This window comes from Anguilla anguilla, chromosome 3 (assembly GCF_013347855.1).
Source record: "Anguilla anguilla isolate fAngAng1 chromosome 3, fAngAng1.pri, whole genome shotgun sequence".
Classification (NCBI taxonomy): domain Eukaryota; kingdom Metazoa; phylum Chordata; class Actinopteri; order Anguilliformes; family Anguillidae; genus Anguilla; species Anguilla anguilla.
The window spans coordinates 30,444,520-30,464,074 of NC_049203.1; the positions used below are offsets into that span (position 1 = coordinate 30,444,520).

General features: G+C 38.3%; 1 protein-coding gene across 2 annotated transcripts in view; it reads right to left on the reverse strand.

The window, feature by feature from the left end:
* Positions 1-3,344: 3,344 nt before the first annotated feature.
* Positions 3,345-19,555, reverse strand: part of bbs5 (Bardet-Biedl syndrome 5) — a 47,613-nt gene continuing 31,402 nt past the window's right edge. For both annotated transcript variants that reach the window (XM_035409211.1, XM_035409210.1), the window contains 8 exons: positions 18,875-19,002; positions 18,492-18,627; positions 11,087-11,182; positions 10,778-10,840; positions 9,769-9,903; positions 4,586-4,669; positions 4,350-4,373; positions 3,345-4,248 (listed from right to left, as the gene is read on the reverse strand). In XM_035409211.1, the coding sequence (XP_035265102.1) occupies positions 4,144-4,248; positions 4,350-4,373; positions 4,586-4,669; positions 9,769-9,903; positions 10,778-10,840; positions 11,087-11,182; positions 18,492-18,627; positions 18,875-19,002 (771 nt within the window). In that variant the 3' untranslated portion in view covers positions 3,345-4,143. The remainder of the gene's footprint in view (positions 4,249-4,349; positions 4,374-4,585; positions 4,670-9,768; positions 9,904-10,777; positions 10,841-11,086; positions 11,183-18,491; positions 18,628-18,874; positions 19,003-19,555) is intronic.

Sequence of the window (19,555 nt, forward strand, 5' to 3'; positions counted from 1 at the left end):
TTATATTTTGTTACAGTGCCACCATCTGTCCAGTAGGCATCATTGTGATATCCTGAGTAGTGGGGGTGCATATGAACATACTGGCCAAGTTTCATATTTTATTTACGGTTTTTGCTGCCCATTCAGTTTTAGGGAATGTTACGGTTCAAGACTGCTGAGTTGCAATAACTGGCTGCCAGCACAAAGGCCGAACACGTTTAAAACACCACAGCGTCCTTTTGCACAAAAAATAAGTAATTCATTATAACATTGCACAAATCTGTAACACACAAACAGGACAGAGCCAGAAGGACAGACCTTTCTCTCTCAGACCAGAACCGATCTGAACTGACTAAAAGTAATTCTTCTGACCTCACACAAAACGAGGACGGGACAGAGAGTCAAAACAAAAGGGGAGAAAGGGGGAGGTGAGTCTTCCGGGCTGCTGCTGACCTATCTTGACTAACTGAAAATAAAAAGGTGAAATAAAGAAAACAACCATTTACCACAATGCCAACCAGCAGTGTTAACCGCTTTTAAATAAACCACTATTATTTCGATAAACAGAACTAAAATCGCAAGTACAAGACAAAAGAACAAAACCAATAGTCACGTTGTGTTGAGGTGCGTGCCTGCAGGATCAGAGAGAGAGCAGCTGCCTCGAATCGCCATCTTTAGCTTCTTTTCCACTGTAGGGCCGAATGGTTACCAAGGGCGCTCCGTACCGTTCCGCACTGCTCAGGACTCATGGGAACGGTTACCATTTCTGTTTCTATCTGTCGGGCTGCTAAAACCCCAACTAGGAAGTATCTAAGAAAAACTAGTGATGACAGCAAGTGATGCAGTGGATCAGCGACGGCGTCCCTTTGTGCATGTAATAAACATGCGCAAGTTGTTTTCGTTGCTCCCCATTCTGTTTTGTTTTTATGTTCTGTTTCGTTGGCTGACGATATGGACAAGGATTCTGTGTACTTTGGTCTGTTTTTGGTTTCTCTTTTTAGCGTATCCTCCACTGACAATGACACAGTTTCGGGCATTTTTATTTATATTAGCTTCTCGGAAGAGGACGTGAAGAGACCGGATGCAGAGTCACAAAACTGACGTAATGCTAGCTCGACACAGTTCTGTGACACGCAGGTCATTAACCCATATGCAGTTCAGTAACTATGGAAGTTTAAACTACTTTATGATCGTGATCCTTGTAGGCTATTCATCAATTGCACTAATTAGTCATATGTTCAGTTTTATGCTGGCCAACTAGATTCTTGTGTTGACATACGATGAGTAAAACAACTCCACTAACTCTACAACTTATCGAATCATGCCAAGTAAAATCACATATTCTTATATGTAATTTGGGTATAATTGGGTTGAAAATATGACTGTAAATCACTTGCTTTGGCAGAAAAAGACAGGAGATTTTCCATTGTCGTGGATTTTACCTTCAATGGAGGCAAATGATTAAGTCAGGTCACAAAGTAATTCAGCAATACAACTTTTATTTGGCCAAATAGGAGAAACCGTTCAAGCACTCATTTCAGAGTTCAAGAAGGGAGCCTCAAACTTCTGTTCACAAGTTCTGCCTCTTATATCTTTCTGTAAGCCGTCTTACCAACTTTCTGTTTTCCTGAGAACCTTTTTGCTTCATCCCAGAAACCCTGACGAAAAGTCTAGGTTCCTGGAACCTCAAGGCGGGGGAAGGTATTCTTATTCTCTCTTGCATACCATCTTGTTTCATACAGCTTATCTTCATTTGACATCATACACAATACATGCAGTATTCAATAGAAATGCATAGGCTATTGATTAGGATATGACATTTTGCAAGCAATGGTCATACACCTGATTATATGCTTATAGCAATGGTACTTTTAGCTATGAATTTTACGCCATTTACAAAGTATCCCTCAAGTCATGTTTACATATTCGTGACCTTCTCAGACCCCTGTGTCAAGCCTCTTGTCTCCCCTTGGTACCAAAAATTATTGCTCTTTAAACTTGGTACACACAGATCGTTATCTATCTATCTTAGCTCATCCACATGCCTTTCTCCTATTTTAACAGTTAAATTGCGTTTCTACTATATTTAGTGGATGATATATAAATAAAATGGTTGTTTATGGTGATTAAGTTTTCACGTATTAAGCCACACCCACATTCATCAATCATAACCAAACTGTTTTGAACAAGCACTTGGATCAAGACCATGGCTTTTCAATTTCATGATAATCTGTCAGTTAATTTCTAAGAAACAGTGTGTAGTGCCCCCTGTTAACCAATTAATATCATATCTTGCAATCCGCTTTAATGTACGATTGGAAACGTCTGCCAAGTTTTGTGATGATCTGATGGAAATTGAGAGATACAGCCATTTTTGTTTGAGGAAACCACATCAATCTCAAATTCATTTGGTTCACAGTTTCTGTGCTTCTTATCCCATTTAGTTACAAAGCGTATTTAGGTAACCCGAATATATTCTACAAGTATCGTTCAATTTGGTGCAGAAACAAGAAAGCTTTAGGGACAAAACTGTTTTTCGTAATATGGAAAATAGAAAAAAAATCCAATATGGCGGACTTTAAACTGAAAGTAGCAGCATTGTACAGGTTACTCCTGAGATCATGTGTAAAACATTTCATATGAATTAGACAAATGGTGTAGGAATTAAGGAATTTTAAAGGGGTGACAATTTGACATTTAATTATAGCACCACCATGTGGGCCTAGGGGAAATATTACATATGTGCGTACCCTCTGTATTTGAATCTTGCTGCCAAGTTTGAAGTCACCTATGGCATGTACCCCACAGGAAATTGTGCAAATGTGAGGAGAACAACAATAGTAAACATGATGATAATAAACGCACTGGAAAACAATAGTGGTTAAAGCCATTTTTGACAAAAACAAGAGGGTTCCTGTAGCTTCACTGCTTGGAGACCTAATAATAATAACATTAGTGAAAAATTACCATTGGTGACTTTGCAACTGTTGGCACTTGGCCCCAAAAAAAAACTTGGCGAACTTCCCAGTTTTGCTGCTGGCATGCGCAGCCGTGCTTCAATGTTTGCGCAAATGCATCTGTGTACACAGTGGATGGAACCAAAGCCCTAGAAAGAGTTAGTTATTTCATTTCCTGTTATCTCAGGGAAGAAATTATGTTCCTAGTTTGTTAGACATGAGCATTGCATTTTAATATAAACTTTTTTTAATGTTTAAATTTAAGTATTCTTCAGTTTACTTCCATATAATAAACTACTTTAGTATTGGGACTTCATGTCCAAGATCAAATCTGGGTCCTGAAGCAAAACCAGTTAAAAACCACTGACCTAGCACACATGAAGATGTTTTATTAAAAAATAAAACAGGTTTTGTTCCAAACACAAGCTTTTTATTGTTATTTAAATTTTTATTCCATAAGATTGGGAAACTGCCATAAAGATGTTGATGTGGAGCAGTGGGGGAGGGGTATGCTATTTGTAAGCCACCATCTACCTCAAAGCATCAAATACATTACCATATGACATTAGTCCTTGATTCATTCATGTCCATGATCTGACATCCAATAATATGAAATATAGAATTAAGTTTTGGCATCTTCATAGGTCAGGTCAGATGTCCAACAAATGACCTTTTCTTATTTGTATAAAAAAATCCTTCAGCCTTCGGCAAATTTGTAAATAGTACTTGGATCACTGTTCATGTGGAATCACAGCTCTTTTCCCTTTTCAAACAATTTCACTCACCTGTGTGTCATTGACAAAAACATTTTCAAAGCAAAAACCCCACTAGTTTTTCAACAATTGTATCATTTAAAACTTAACAATGAATTGCAACATTGTACATAAACAATGTCTTGCTATATAAAGCAAATACATAACATTTGGTTTATACATATTTTTTCCTCAAGTGAAATTTACAGGACAAATAAGTCTAGCCATAAAGTCTACAAACACTGATTAAATGTTTACTACTGCTAACAGAATGAGATACTCAGTAAAAAACACACTACAACAACATACAGTTATGTATATTCCTATTTCACCAAATGCATGCAATAACTCACAAACATTAAATTACTCTAACTACCAATGAGTCAATAACTCATGAACATTAAATTACTACACTAATCATACAATGTCATTATATGAAAGTAAGACTTCTCAAATTAACAACCCATAACTTCCCAGAGCCCTTGAAGATTAAAGCCATCTTTCAGCTTCTCGATGGCTATGCCAAGCTCTTCAGAAAACACAGGTTCCCGGTCTTGTTGCTTTTGAAAGAAAGAAAACATTTGAAAAAAAGAAACTCAAAACCATTGTTTGTGTGTACCAGAAAATCTCACACACAAAATGTCTCACAAAGAAACATTACCTTGTTGCCATCAGCAAAGTATGCCTTGGGGGTGGGAGTGGGGGGGGGGGGGGTAGAAACAAAACATAATTAATAAAAATGTGCATGGATTCATTCACCAAAGCATTTCAATCTAAATTCATAAAACTTAACGGATTTTTGAAGAACACTGTGGAGGTTGCAACCTGCCATTAGCAATGTGCTATTATGCTAAGTGTCAAAAAATCTTGAAGAAGAGTGTGATGCTGCCTACTTACTGTGAAGGCATCAGTTTGCTCATCTGGCTCTATTTCCATATCATCAGGAAGCTGTTCCACTGTCAGCTCCTCTAATGGTTGAGGCTGGAATTAAAGTTGGTTAGAATTAAATCAACTCCACCACCACCACACCAGTAAAAACCTAATTTGGCACAACTGATTCTGCTAATTAGTAGCTCAACAAGATCTCTAGCTGTTGAATGAGGAGTGCTTTAAGTGCTTTGATTATAGTGAAAACCTATGGGGTGGTAGACCTCCAGGAAGAGCGTTGGGCAGACCTGTGCTAGACACATCACTTAAAATTGTTCTGTGGAGGTACAGTCTGAAGGTTTTGGTGCATTTTGAATATGTTTGGCAGACATTTTTTATTGGAGTGGCTCAGTCAGAATCCAGTCTCATTTTCACTCTCATAACATTACAGTATTACCAGCTTCACCAGTTTGACATGCTAACGCGAGAAATGTCTGCCCAAATTCTGGGGATGCACTCTGATATTAAACCATTCACTTAATTTTTGTTCTATTCCGTTACTTCATCGGTCACATATTTCTGATGAATCTGAAGCAACTGAATTCAATTAAGCCACAATTTCACACATCCATAACATGCCTACTACATTTCAAGTTTTCACCATACCATTTGGGAGATATGAGCGTTTTCCCAGATGAAATAATAAATAAAAAAGTAAATAAATACATATGCAAGCAGCAATGACGGGGTCCAAGCAACCTACCCTAAATAGCAAAAAAAGGAATAGGCATTTTAATGGTTTCATTACATAGTAGAAAATGTAACGTATGCTTTTTGTTCATATTTTGAGCTCTATAGCACCATCATGTGTTTTGATTTAGCCAATACTGTAGTCTTTGAGTGCCCATCAATGCATATACCAAAGTACATCATATTAAGTCAAGCCATTTTTGATTCATTAGCATTTTTGTAAAAAGTCACACCCACTGGTAGTTTATTGGCTTACTGCGGCCATGTTTTTGGCATGGCAACTTTAAAAAAAAGATTGTCTCCTGAACAAATTTTTTCATGCTGCATTCCAATATGACAAACGGCCTAGGAGGAGATTTAAGTGTTTTACAAAAAATGGTTAATATTTTCCACCAATTTTCCAATATGGTGGACTTCATGGGTCCTTAAAGCATATTTATTCACTGTGAAGACTTGCACCTATGTACCAAATTTAGTAACTCTACATCAATCTACATGCTTCCAAAATTTGCACATTCAAGGATCTGTTATAGCGCCACCATGTGATTGATAAACACCATGTTAACAGAGCTTGCACTTACTCTGACCCTCAAACCAGCCAAGGTTGGTGAGTTTTTGTCAATCCCTGCTGATATTTAGCCCTTGGTGTCAAAAACTAGAAGGAGAAAAGGTGAAAAACAAACCATCCAAAATGGCAGCCAGTTAATGATGGGGCAACCCATAGAGATGATAAATATGTTCCAAATGAAGCTATTGATCACTGGATAAAGTTAGATCTCTGCAAAAGAACTGCGATTTTATGTGAATTTTTAAATTATTTTCATAGATTGAGCTCTGTAGTCCCACCATAGGTTTATATTTGGCCAATAATGTAAAGTCTAAGCCTCTGTGTGCCTGTCAATATATATTCTCATTTTATGTCAAACGATTTTTGATTTCTAAGCATTTTTGTAAAAAGCCACGCCTACTGAATGTTCATTGGTGTACTGTGGCCACTCCGCTTTGCAGCAGCAGGGCACCTTGCACCCCCTCCCATCCGAGTAAAGGGATCACGGAGCTTCTCCACCCTAGCTCCCCAGGGGTGGAAAAAACTCCCTGTCCCTCTTCGAACCTCTCCCTCACTACCCATCTTCCGCCGTGGTTTATAGTCTATAGTCTCTACAGACTATACCTGGACTAACTGCCAACAATCCGTGAATCATTTCACTTAAAATCCCCCCTTTCATGGCACTCATGTTACATGTACCCCCCATTCCAATCTCAATTAGGCATTCAAGTGCTGAGTAAATTGCTTGAAAGCAAGCCGCCACTACCTGAAAAAATCAATCCTCTCTATCATCTACCCATCCTAACTTTTACCCCTGCTTGGAAACCCTGTATATGTTAGTTAGCTTACAGTCTTATGTTCTTCAAGCTCATGTCAACAGCTTTCTAACACAGTTTATGGCTTCCTTCTAGCTGAAATTATGGCTTAGTTATTCCGCTACATACCCAGTTACTTTCACTTTGCATTTTTGTTAACACACAAGTGGCAGCTTAGTGCACGCTTCATCAATTGTTTATTGGAGCTTTGGTTATCAGTAAATCCTGGCATAAACGACACTGCAGTACTGACAAAGGGGATTATATTACTGTAAATCATTTATGATTTTATTCTATATATTTTATTTTATTCTATATATCTTTTAATAATTTAAATTCTCCTCCTTGTGGGCTCCGTGATCAGAAATATTGTACCTCTTTGAGCTAACAGCACCAGTTGGGGAAACCTTTTTACCACGCTGGACAGCTTTTTTTTACCACACTGGAGAAGGTGAGAGGTCAGCATAATCTCACTGTTATTGTAGAGAGCACTGCCTGCTCACATACGCGTGTGTGTATGTGTCTGCGTGTGAGGCTGTTGTAAATTCTGTGATGCTAAACAAGTGTCTCATATATAATTTAAAAGTTGTGTGCAAAGGTACTTTTGAGGGTGGCAGTGTAGTATAATTGGTAAGGAACTGGTCTTGTAACCTAAAGGCCGCAGGTTCAATTCCCAGGTAGGACTCCAGCTGTGGTATAAATCAAGTGCTTTAGGGGATTAAAGGACCTCTAGGCCCACATAGTCAGTCTTAATATGTCTCCCTGATACTACCTTATGATTGGCTAATGACGAGTAAATTGAATCTTTGCACATGGTGATTAAATTAATCTCATAGGCTGGAACAACAGTTCTTTGTCTCTGAAAACTATATAAACTCATGCATTGCACTTAAATTTTTGAAGACTACTTGTACCTCTTCCCGACCGGTCATTTTATTAAATTATATATTTTGTTAAGAAATTCCTACAGTGCCATTTGGAGAGGTTTTTTTTGGGGGGATGCTTGGGCCCACCTTTGGGAAAACACAAGTCAAATTTTACTGCTTTGTTTAATCAAAAGTTTGTCCAAACATTTATCCTGGTGATTTATATGTCCTGGGGTACAACTGAAAAAATAAATCTCAAGGTGTCCTCCAGAATCAGTGGATGTAATCGCTACAAACGATTTTTGGATTTTTCTAAATTGTTTTTCGGAATAAATGTGTCCTGTATGTTTATACGATGAGACTCCCATAGGATTAAGTTAGGATTTGGTCATTTTGGTGCAAGTGTTCTTTATTTCAAGCTTTGAACCATGTCTGTATTGTTTTGGAGATAATGGGGTTCATTTACAACCCCAATTCCAAAAAAGTAGGGACGGTAAATGAAATGCAAATAAAAACAGAAAGCAGTAATTTGTAAATTTACTTTTGACTTTTATTCAAACAAGGTATTTCATGTTTTATCTAATCAATCTCATTGTTTTTTGAAGATATACGTTCATTATGAAATTTATGACTGCAAAACGCTCCAAAAGAGTTGGGACAGTCGAGTGTTTACCACTGTACCATTTACTTTAATGACACTTATTAAGCGTTTGGGCACTGTTGAAGACACCAGTTGGTTAAGTTTAGCAAGTGGGATTTTCCTCCATTATGCAAGTCTAAAGCTATGCAGTTGTACGGGGCCTTCATTGCTGTATTTTGTGCTACATAATGCGCCACACGCTCTCAATCGGAAAGGGATGTCCCTGGAGAAGACGGCGTCTGGATGGCAGCATATGTTGCTCCAAAATTTGTACATATCTTTCTGCATTAATGGTGCCGTCACAGATGTGCAAGTTACCCATTCCATTGGCACTGACACACCCCCATACCATGACAGACGCTGGCTTTTGGACCTGACGCTGATGACAGCTTGGATGGTCTTTTTCCTCTTTGGCCTGGAGAACACAACGGCTGTTTTGTCCAAAAACTATTTGAAATGTTGACTCGTTGGACCACAAAACACGCTTCCACTGTGCTACTGTCCAACTTAGATGAGACCGAGCCCAGAAAGGTCAGCAGCACTTCTGAACAGTGTTGACGTATGGCTTCTGCTTTGCATAGTAAAGCCTTAACTTGCATCTGTAAAAGTATCGGCGAATGGTGTTGACTGACAAAGGTTTACAGAAGTATTCCCGAGCCCATGTCATGATATCCATTACAGACGCATGACGACTTTTAAGACAGTGACGTCTGAGGGATCAAAGATCACGCGCATTCAGAAGTGGTTTTCAGAATTACCCTTTACGCACCGGGATTTGACCAGATTCCTTGAATCTTTTAATTATATTGTGCACTGTAGAGGGTGAAATGCCCAAAATCCTACCAATTTGTCTTTTGGGAACATTCTCAAATTGCTGGATTATTCGCTGATGCATCTCTTGGCAAACTGGCAAGCCTCGACCCATCCTTGCTCTTGAAGGACTAGGCCTTTCTTGGAGGCTCCTTATATACTACAACATGACTGCCTCACCTGTTTAACATCACCTGTTTCACATCACCTTGTTATTTCAACTTGTCACATCATTATTAGTCCTAAATTGCCCCTGTCCAAACTTTTTAGGTACGTGTTTCAGGCATAAAATTCATAATAAACATATATCTTCAAAAAACAATGAAGTTGATTCGGTAAAATATGAAATACCTTGTCTTTGTACTGTTTTTGTTTTAATACAAGTCAAAGTAAATGTACAAATTACTGCTTTCTGTTTTTATTTGCATTTAATTTACCGTCCCAACTTTTTTGGAGGTTGTAAGACAAGGGGAGATTCGTACAAAAAGCCTTAGGTTTTAAGTGGGGTTTAAGGGGTTAAACAAGTATAAACAAGTTTTCTATTGAAAACTCTACCATCACAATGTAACAATTTTGTCAGGGAAATTTCATACATTGGAGGACATTACAGTGATGGCTGATCAGTGACAGACAGAAAAGTGAGAATTTTGTAATGTTCATAATTCAACAATGTTAAGGGACTCCAAGCAGTGAAATCACTTTCAATTTTCCCACATTCAAAAGCCAGAACTGTCAAGTTTTTCAAGGAACTTCAGGAACCTCGATCCAATTAAAATAAAATGCACCTTTTCCTCCATCTCATAGTCCACTCCAAAGATGGGACTTGCAGAGTAAACCTTGTGGAGAGAGTTAATCTCTTTCACTGCATCCTGTAGTTTCTCCATAGGGTCAATCTTGAAGCCAAGTACATATCCTCCTGTCTTGGACAGTTAGAAAGGTATAGAGACATCAATATAGAAATTATGTACACAGCTCATTAACTATAGCATGTGGTAAGAATGTTTTTTTAATGTGCATAGCCTCACTTGTCAGCATCAAAAACCTATTATAAAGCACTTTAATTTCAGCATATTCTTAAAATTTCATTATTATAAGATTCACTTATTAGTGCCAATAAAGTGACCTACTGTGAATAAGCAGTTAAAAAAACAGGCAACACTTACACATATGGTAATGTAACTATTTACCTACATAAAAAAAGTTTTTCAGTCACTTATTTGGCTAAACTGTACTGCATGGATATGAAGCATATGAAGCTAAATTAAATACAAAGGCGGCGGCATATGCACCACACCAAGCTACAGCTTTTATCAATATTGTTACTACAAGAGTTTGTAGACATCTGGTATTAATCCCAGATCTATCTCATAGATGCATTATTTCAGTGTGTCAAAAGCTGCAAAAAAGCTACAACAGAAGCGACCAACAGATGGTGATATTTCAAGTGTTTGAGTGCTTTGAACAGTGATACTTTCTTGCTGTAATTGCCTCAATTACTCAATGTGTCAAGAGGCATCGGCCGTGTCCGAATCAGCACACTTGCCGACTACTGAGAATATCAAGTGTGCTGATTTTAACACAGCAGTTGTTTCTACCATCCCAATCTAACAGTTCATCCCAAAAACAGGAAATTGATTCAGCAGTGAGTAAAGAACAAACTAAGCTGACTTGCACAGACTCATAACAGTAATGACGATGCCTGCTTGTTTTTAATGAAATGGCAAACCCCAATCCAAAATACGGATTCATATAATACATTGGAACAGGATAAGAACATAATATGTTCAGAATCACCTGCTGAGAACTCTCAATCACCAGTGCCAGTCCAAACTTTGAGTCCCTAATCCTGATGGAACGCTTAGGGGGAGGAAAGACAAAAATAAGAAGTAAAAATGTCATCCAATTAAATATGTATAAATAACTTCACAACATAAAGCCTACCATGAAAACACAATGAAGTAAAATAAATAAAGGGCTAATGTGGCAGGCAATATTGTTTTAAATAAAAAAAATAGAATCAATGTTGTAATTGTCTCATATCTGCATTAACAAATAACAGAAAGCTGCAGAGCCAAAGGTTTCAGAGATACTGTTGATACATACAATCTGGAGGTAAGGTATGCTGACATTGAAGCTCTCATTCATGTTGGCATGCCACACAATTCTCACATTGGTGATAAAGAATGTTCCCAGGTTTCCCTGCAAGAGAAAGATTATGTTAACACAAAAGATAAATAAACAAGAGTTTCACAGGGCAGTTGATGATTGTGTTTTAAGTATGCATGTATAGGTATAGGAAATGAAGCATCACATTTTTTATTACATATTGTCTATTTTGTTTATTTTTTATTGTTGTTTTATCTGGTCTTTTTCCACTTCTCTCTCCATCTGAGAGTGATAAATCCCCATCTTAGGGTGTAGAAAACCCGATTAGAAAAATCCCAAACACATCCTTGTGCTTTTAGGAACCAAAGCCACAACCTCACAGCAATTTTGATGCAAAAATCCTGAAGGGATTGATGGGTTATGATTAAAAAATTGGCTTACAGAAAGTGGTATATGAACAATTATATGAAATATCGTATTGATCTTAAAGCCATTTTGTTACAACTTTGAAGGTATGCTAAGGGTCATTATTCTGCTGGAAGACCCAGTTGCGACCAAGTTTTAACTATCTAGCTGATGTCCTGAGGTGTTGCTTCAGTATTTCCAGATAATCCTCCTTCATCATGATGCCACCTATTTTCTGAAGCGCACCAGTCCTTTTCCAGCAAAACACCCCCACAACATGATGCTGCCACCCCCATGCTTCACAGTTGGGATGGTGTTCTTCAGACTAAAAGCCAGAGAACACTCCTCCAAATGGCTAGGTCTTCATCCTGGTGATCAAACTTCATTCTGGCTTTTTTATGCCAGTCTTGGAGTAGGGGCTTCTTCCTTGCGCGATAGCTTTTCAGGCCATTGCAATGTAGGATTCTCTTAATGGTGGATGGAGATAATTTGGTACCTGATGCCTCCAACTCCTTTGCCAGTTGAACCTTTCGGACCAAAGTTTGTTCAGCCCTGGGAGTTAATTTGTGCCTCCTTCCTGAATGATGTAGTGTCTGTGTGGTCCCAAGATTTTTATATTTGCATACAATTGTGTGTACAGGTGCTTGTGGTACCTCCAGTAGTTTGGGAATTGCTCCTAAGGAGGAACTGGACTTGTGGAGGTCCACAAATTTTTTTCTGAGGTCTTATGTGCATGTGTGTTGTGATACAAAGTCCTATATGCAGGGGCGCAAGACCAGAACAGGGTTCTGGCTGCTATTTTATTATGGAAAATAAGACCACAGGTAGATATTCCTGTTGCGGTCCAGGGCGCAGGCCGGGTGGCCGGGCTGCTATTTTATTACAGCAAATAGGCTAAGACCACAGGTAGGATTTCCTGTTGCAAGCCAGGGGCATAAGACCGCATCGGGCGGAGTGGTATTTATATTTTGGTATGGGATTCTGGAAGTAAGTGTACATCGGTAGTGAAACTAGTAGGTGGAAAAAGGCGTTAAGCCTTACTGACAAAGTGACAAGTTAAGACCAGGTAGTTAATTTAAATTAATTCACAGAAATGATAGTATAAGAACTGATAATAGAGCAAAAATCAATATCTAATTAGCCTATATTTTCTAGTCAAAATGTTTAAACTCAAAGCTAAAGAGAAAAAAGTAGCACATAAGAAATGTTCTCCTGTTGACTTCTGACTTGCTGAGCTTGCAACTCTGAGACACTGCTGCAGCAAACTAAAAGGTTGGGGAAACTTTTAAATTTCCTATAAAGTGTCCCCAGACCTGTTTTCCCATCTGTCTGCAGTCCGAGGAGAGACTGATGTTATCCCTTTTCTATAAGGTATTTCAAAGACCAATGGCATATTACTACTACTTAGAAATAGGAGGAAAACAGCTCTTCATTACAAGAGTATGCCGGCATTTAATATGTATATGTTTATATTATAGAACTGAAAGTTGTTCCTATCTGAAAAAGAGGAACTGGTATACATAAGATGATCTTAAATTGTAGTTTTCAGAAGATGGATCCTTTGATATGTGTGTAAAAGCGGTTTAATTGTTTAAAGGGGGGTTGATGAAAAAAAATCCTTTAACCCCGTAGCGCAAAGCCCCTAGTGGTCGGCACGCCGGCGTGCCGAGATTACTAAACTCAGACATTCGGTGCTACTGCAACCAAAGTATGAGTTAAAAACAGAAACGCATTGTTTAAGTTTCATTAGTAGACGATACATGACAACTATGCCGAAAACTGAGTTTCACAGCCCCACCATTGTCGCTCAGGTCGTTCATTTAACACGCACCCCCTTGACATAATGGACAATACTGTCTATCTTGGCATTCATAAAAATATTCTTTCACCACTAAAAAATCATATTCCGTCATAGCAACAAGATAAACCCGACAATAGCCCTAAGATATGCCAATACAGCAGTGAAGATGCTGATCACTGAATAACAAAATATACAAGACAAATTCTTCTACAATTATACCATGTCATCCTACTGTCAATATCTGCGACTAAATATGGAATAAATATACAACTTTACCATTGGTTTTACACGTAGAGATGTCCCTTTCGAGACTGAGTGGTCATATATTGTCTAGGACAATCTGTTTCTGAAATATACGCTCATGGCTGGGTACCTTCCAAAACAGCTGTGCATGATACCACACATGCTGTTTACAATGTCGCCCTTTTGTATAACAATCTGGCTTGACTGACAATTAATTTATCCAATAGGTGACAGTATAAGATATCGAATGATGTATAACATGTCTAATTTCACTTTTGGAATAGCGTTTTATAAACCTGTGTAACCCAGAGCTCTGAATCATCATCACCGTCTTACGCATTCACTCTGTGGTAGCAGTAAAAGACACTGCACCTGGAAAAATGTTATCGATCAGTTTCTTCTTATTTTGTGAAATATTATTATTACTGAGGACTTCTGAACATAGCTAAGCCATATGTTTGCTGATAGACCTAGCTGACATAGTTTTCTTGAGTAAGTCAGAACAGGAGAACGACAGCGTTGATTGTCTGTCTCTGTCTTTCAAGTGAACACAAAAATAATTTCATCATTGCTATGCAAGTATTACTGGCCAAAATATTTGGGTTATATACATTATTTTTTAAATTGTGTGACTTTAAATAGTCCAGTAGTGTTTATGTTTTCATGCACCGGATATGACGTGAAAGCTGGAACATTTCCAAAATGTGGTGGAAGGCTGAATATTGTTTTAATGTCATCCCATCCCCATACAAGAATACATTACATACTGTAGAGTACAGAAAAACATACTAGAGTTAATGATTACACATTTAGGTACTGTACCACAATGTGTGACAATGTTTTTGCATTATTAATAAATGTGTCATCTTAAAGCTTCATAAGGAGCACATATATATGCTTTATAATGGATAAAAAGCATGTTATTTTGGATTTTGGATATGTTTCAGGACCCCTAAATATTTTAGACCACTGTACTGATGGAAAGCTTGTAATTCCCACTTGCAAATGATGCAACAGTGAGTTTCTTGAGTCAAAACAGTTGTTTTGTAGTGAAATACATGATTATGTTGTGATTTACAGAAATGCATAATTTAGACATTTGGATAGATTTGGAGATACTGGGTACACTGCTTAGTTTTTGCTTCTTAGATCTATAGTAGTTCTACATGTCCACCCTTAGATTTCATGCTCTTGTGACCAAGGAGTTTTTGATCCAGGACATGTATATAGTTTAACCTGTTTTATATAAGGGATCTTTCAGTATTTCATTGCTAACTAAAAAAGAGTAAATTGAATTGAAGTTACACTCTCCATGCTGAGTCATTGCTTTTGCACGGCTATACCGAGGGAGTGCTTGGCCAGGGCTGGTCAGAGAACCTGGTGTGTCTAGCCTGCACAGATAAAACTGTGTGTCTTGCTACAGCACTGGTGTATAGGTGAGTGACTATGAGGTACAGATATCCTGAGTTCTATGCTTATGTTAGGTCCCTGAAACTGCTAGGTGTGCAGCGGTAACAGTCAAAAAGGAATGCTAGGTTTAAGTGAATGCAGTTTATTTCACAGTGTATGCAATGATGGTAATATACAGATGCAAAAGAGTGTGTGTAGTGAGATGGCTATATGCGAATGCCATGTAGGAGTATGTACTGGCAAGTCCTCCCAAACCATTTCACCTTTCCCCTTATATACTAAAAGATTAAAGCAAAACACTGTCATCAAATAAAGACACATTCTTAACAAAACAGTACAAATCAATGATCCTGTTTCCATGTTTCCTGTTTGCTTTCCTACAATACAAAACATGATTACACTGTGTTATGGAGAACCTAAGTTTTACATAATGCTGATCAGTAGGATGTTTTCAACTGAGCATTGTCTATTCATCAGACCCTGCTTACTCCCTGTGAGCACAATAAACAGACTGTTTTCATTTGGGGGTCTGATAAGGGGCACACTCCTGTAAATCACTCAACAATCTCTTCAATTGTACAATTTGTATTCCACAGTGCAAGTGGCAGGCTGTTCATAGAGCAAAATAGTATCAAGTTCACAACTTTGTAGTCCTCTTGATGTGCAGCAAACAAAGTAAGTAAGGCCTAAAATAAAAATGTGCCATGAGACCCCCAACAAAAGACTACTAACAGGCAATATTCCTGAATCCTTAACATATAGCCGTACCATGAACAACATAGCCTACAGTGCCTTCGGAAAGTATTCGGACTTGCTTGTTTTGAGGGTTATTTGCATTAAGTTTTCTCTTCAGCACATGAAACACATGTTAATTTGGATTCAAATCGGGTGACTAACTTGAAAAACTCCTTTGTTGCTTTAGCAGTACGTTTGGGATCACGGTTGATAGGTTTGAACAATTAAATTGCTTTCAGTGTCTTAACTTCACATTCTGAATACACATTCCCACACTCACACTCTGTAACGGCTTCCCATTGTTACAGACCACAGCCACAAAGCCACAAAGAGAGTTCAATCGCTGTTTAAAAGGATATACAATAGCCACAGATCAAAGCGGTGTTACCAGCAGCAGAACATTTTGGTGTCCCTGGGAAGTCTGGTGCAATGCATATTCCTTCCTGGGAACGTTCACACGAGGCAATCACCACACCTCTCAACAGAATATTTAAACCTTCACTTGTAGCTGTCTCGTTGAGATTCACACAGAACGCTTGTCCTGGCTTCGTGGCGAGTCTCCCTTTGCTCATCGAAATAAAACCTTTTCAATTGGAAAGTGGTCCTCAGCGTGTTACTTCACCTTTCCCGACTTGGTTCCACACGAGAGAAGATTCCCAACACTGTCTTGCCATAGGATAAATTGCTGCCCAATGAGTTTGGAGCCATTTGCTTGCACTTGAGCAGGTAAGATGTTTCTGTCAATCAATGAAGACAAGAGAGCCAGTACTCATGGTAGCCAAATCGCCCCCACCAAGTTTCATAGATGAGGTGGTATGCTTGGACAGTTCCTTTTGCTCGCCACACTTTTCTCTTGCCACCACTCTGATACAAGTGATTCTTGGTCTCATCTGACCACCAGAACTTTACGATGCAGTCCCGATAATCATCTTTCATTGTTGTCAAATTGTGTGATAAGATCTGAAGAATTCTTCAATAAGAACAGAGATTCCATCCTATGATTACAGTAGCCAACGTCATCTGACGTCCACTTATCCCACACACTATTTTCATTATTATTATTATTATCGTAGAGGTTATGACCCACAGGAAAACTACGGTTAAGAGTAAAAGCTGTTCTCATGAGATTTCCCACAAAATATTGTTAGGTTGCTTCATACAGCCCACAGCCAAGGTGACAACCAGACTAGGGGAATTTACCCAAACATTTACCCAAAAACCCATCTGGGAAGCTTTGATGTATGGGAGACAATGACTGATAGAGGGTATGCACATGACGTCACAGTAAGTGGAAGTCACTGCAGTTACACCCACTGAGTGGCAGAAAGACTACTGAGTGGCAGCGTTCGCGTTCAGCTTGAATGCTGTGAAAGCACAAAAAACACATCTAAAATGGGAAAGAGCTGTTGTGCGACTGACTGTACAAATAGATTCAACAAGAAATCGGAGCTATCTTTTTACAGACTGCCGAAAGCTAAAGAAAAGAGAAGCAAATGGATCACTGCAATTTGCAGAAACAACTGGAATCCAGGCACCGAAACGTGGATTTGTGGTTGTCATTTTGTGTCAGGTAGGCTAGGTTGGATTTTTGGGTAAAATCATACCTTAAGTTATGTACTGTATTGACTACTCATCAATTAAATATTTAGCATCTTTCATTTATATTCTGTGTAACTGTAAATGTTTTGTCAGCATTTATTAAAAAACATCCATGATGATGAGCCTTGTGTTCTACAAACAAAGGGGGGATGGTTAGATATTATTAGCTAGCCAAGCATTAAAATTATTAAGGTATGATTTTACCCAAAAATCCAACATACCTGAGACAAAAGAGCAACCGCAAATCCACGTTTCGGTGCCTGGATTCCAGTTGTTTCTGCGAATTGCAGCGATGCATTTGCTTCTCTTTTCTTCAGCTTTCGGCAGTCTGTAAAAAGATAGCTTCGATTTCTTGTTGAATGTCCATGGACCACTGGTTCTTTGGTAAGTTCTTTGGTAAGGATCATTGTCGAGTCCAACTACCTTTAATTTAAGCAGATAAGCGTTTGTTTTACTCCCGGTTTTGCAGTTTCCTCTACTAAAGGCAGTCATGTCGCAGCATGTTTTGCCACTCAGTCCTGACTGAGGGGACGTATTCCGGTGGGAAAGTGACGTCAATGCATACCCTCTATAGTGGATTTTAAAAGGAGGAATGTGAATGTGAGTTTTTGTAAGGGGGAATTCATTTCAGGCATCTGGCAACATTTCACACAGCTAGCCAAGCTGCACACAACAAGCTGATTTATTCACTTGTTTGTTCATTTAATATGGGGCAAAATTATCTGAAGTGGGAGTTGTCCTTCAAGTTGTGTTCAGAGGCAATTCTGTTTTCTTTCTTTGCTTGCCAGAATTTCAGAATCCAGTTGCATGATGGCATCAGCCTTCGTAATAGCCAAAAAACTGCAAATAACTTTTAGGAATAACCCCCATCAACTCTGTCATTATCAACTAACTCCAACCATTAATTGCGACTTTGGCACATTACAAGTTATTTGGCTATTGCACTTATTGTACGTCACTTTGGATAAAAAACGTCTGCCAAATAAATGTAATGCAATGCAATGCCTATTCCTTATTATGAAATTTGCAGTTGTGTTACTGTCTTTTCAGCATCTTCTCCACAGTGTACCAGAAAAGAAAGGACACACAAACCTAATACCCTGATTTGACACTTATGCATACAATCTCTGTATAAACTTACATATAGACTGACATATGTATACATTCTTACAAATAGTTTAATAGGATTTAAAAAAATGACTACAATACCTGGTCACTGGATAGATTCCACACTCCGTTTATTTTGTCATACACTTGTTCTTGTGGCAACAGTCTCAGCTGCTTATTCTGAATGAGAGCTCCTCTTAGTTTCAGGTCACGGTACATTTTGGAGGTTTCATAAGCCCTTTAGACAAGTGATGAATACCGCAAATTTAATAAACACAATATTTTTTCATGAAAACTGTCAGACTGTCAAAAAATTTTCAGATCGTATAAACTCATGCATTCTCAAACATAACATTTTACACAATTATGAGTAGTAGAAAAAAATTAAACTTCATCATATTAGAACATGTAAATGCTGTGTAAAACCACACAGATAAACCAACAACTACTTTTAATTGTTTCCTTGGATTAAATTACTAGAATACCTGTGGACTGCAATGACAGATGTGAACAATCTTGGGCTTCCAGGAACCACATTGGTGAAAATGAATTCAAATCTGGTATTAAGACACTTGGTCAGGATGTACAATGCTTCAGTCTGTCCTCTAAGTTTCTGCAGAAAAGAAAATGGAGAATTCTTATGCACTAACATGAACAAGCAAAGCTGCAAGCAGCAATGTCAGGGGCCAAGCACCAAGGCTGAGCTGTAGCACATTGCGGGTACTTTGTCATGGACTGCAAACCTAATCCCAGGGCTTAAAACAAGGAAAATGTCTGTGCCTGAAATGTGTCCGGGGGTTAGGAGAAACAATGGAGGAAAGGGGGTTCACGAAATGAAGAAATTAATTAATATAAAATGAACACGTTTATTACCACAACTGATACAAATAACAAATAATAACAAATTATATAATAATAAATTGTGCTAAACAAACAAAAAGGTTAAGTGCACTGTCTATTTCCTGACTATACGCTCAAAACGAACAAAATATACGCGCACAAACAAAACACAAATGGAAGATATAGAGATACTTTGGTGGTATAAGATGTTAAAAACACAGCCTAGCGAGCTGTAGGCTACAAGCCAGATGGATGGCGGCTGTGGCGCATATCGCGACCCGTTTCAGAAAGACAAGAACACCAAATCTAATCGTTTCTAAATGTGA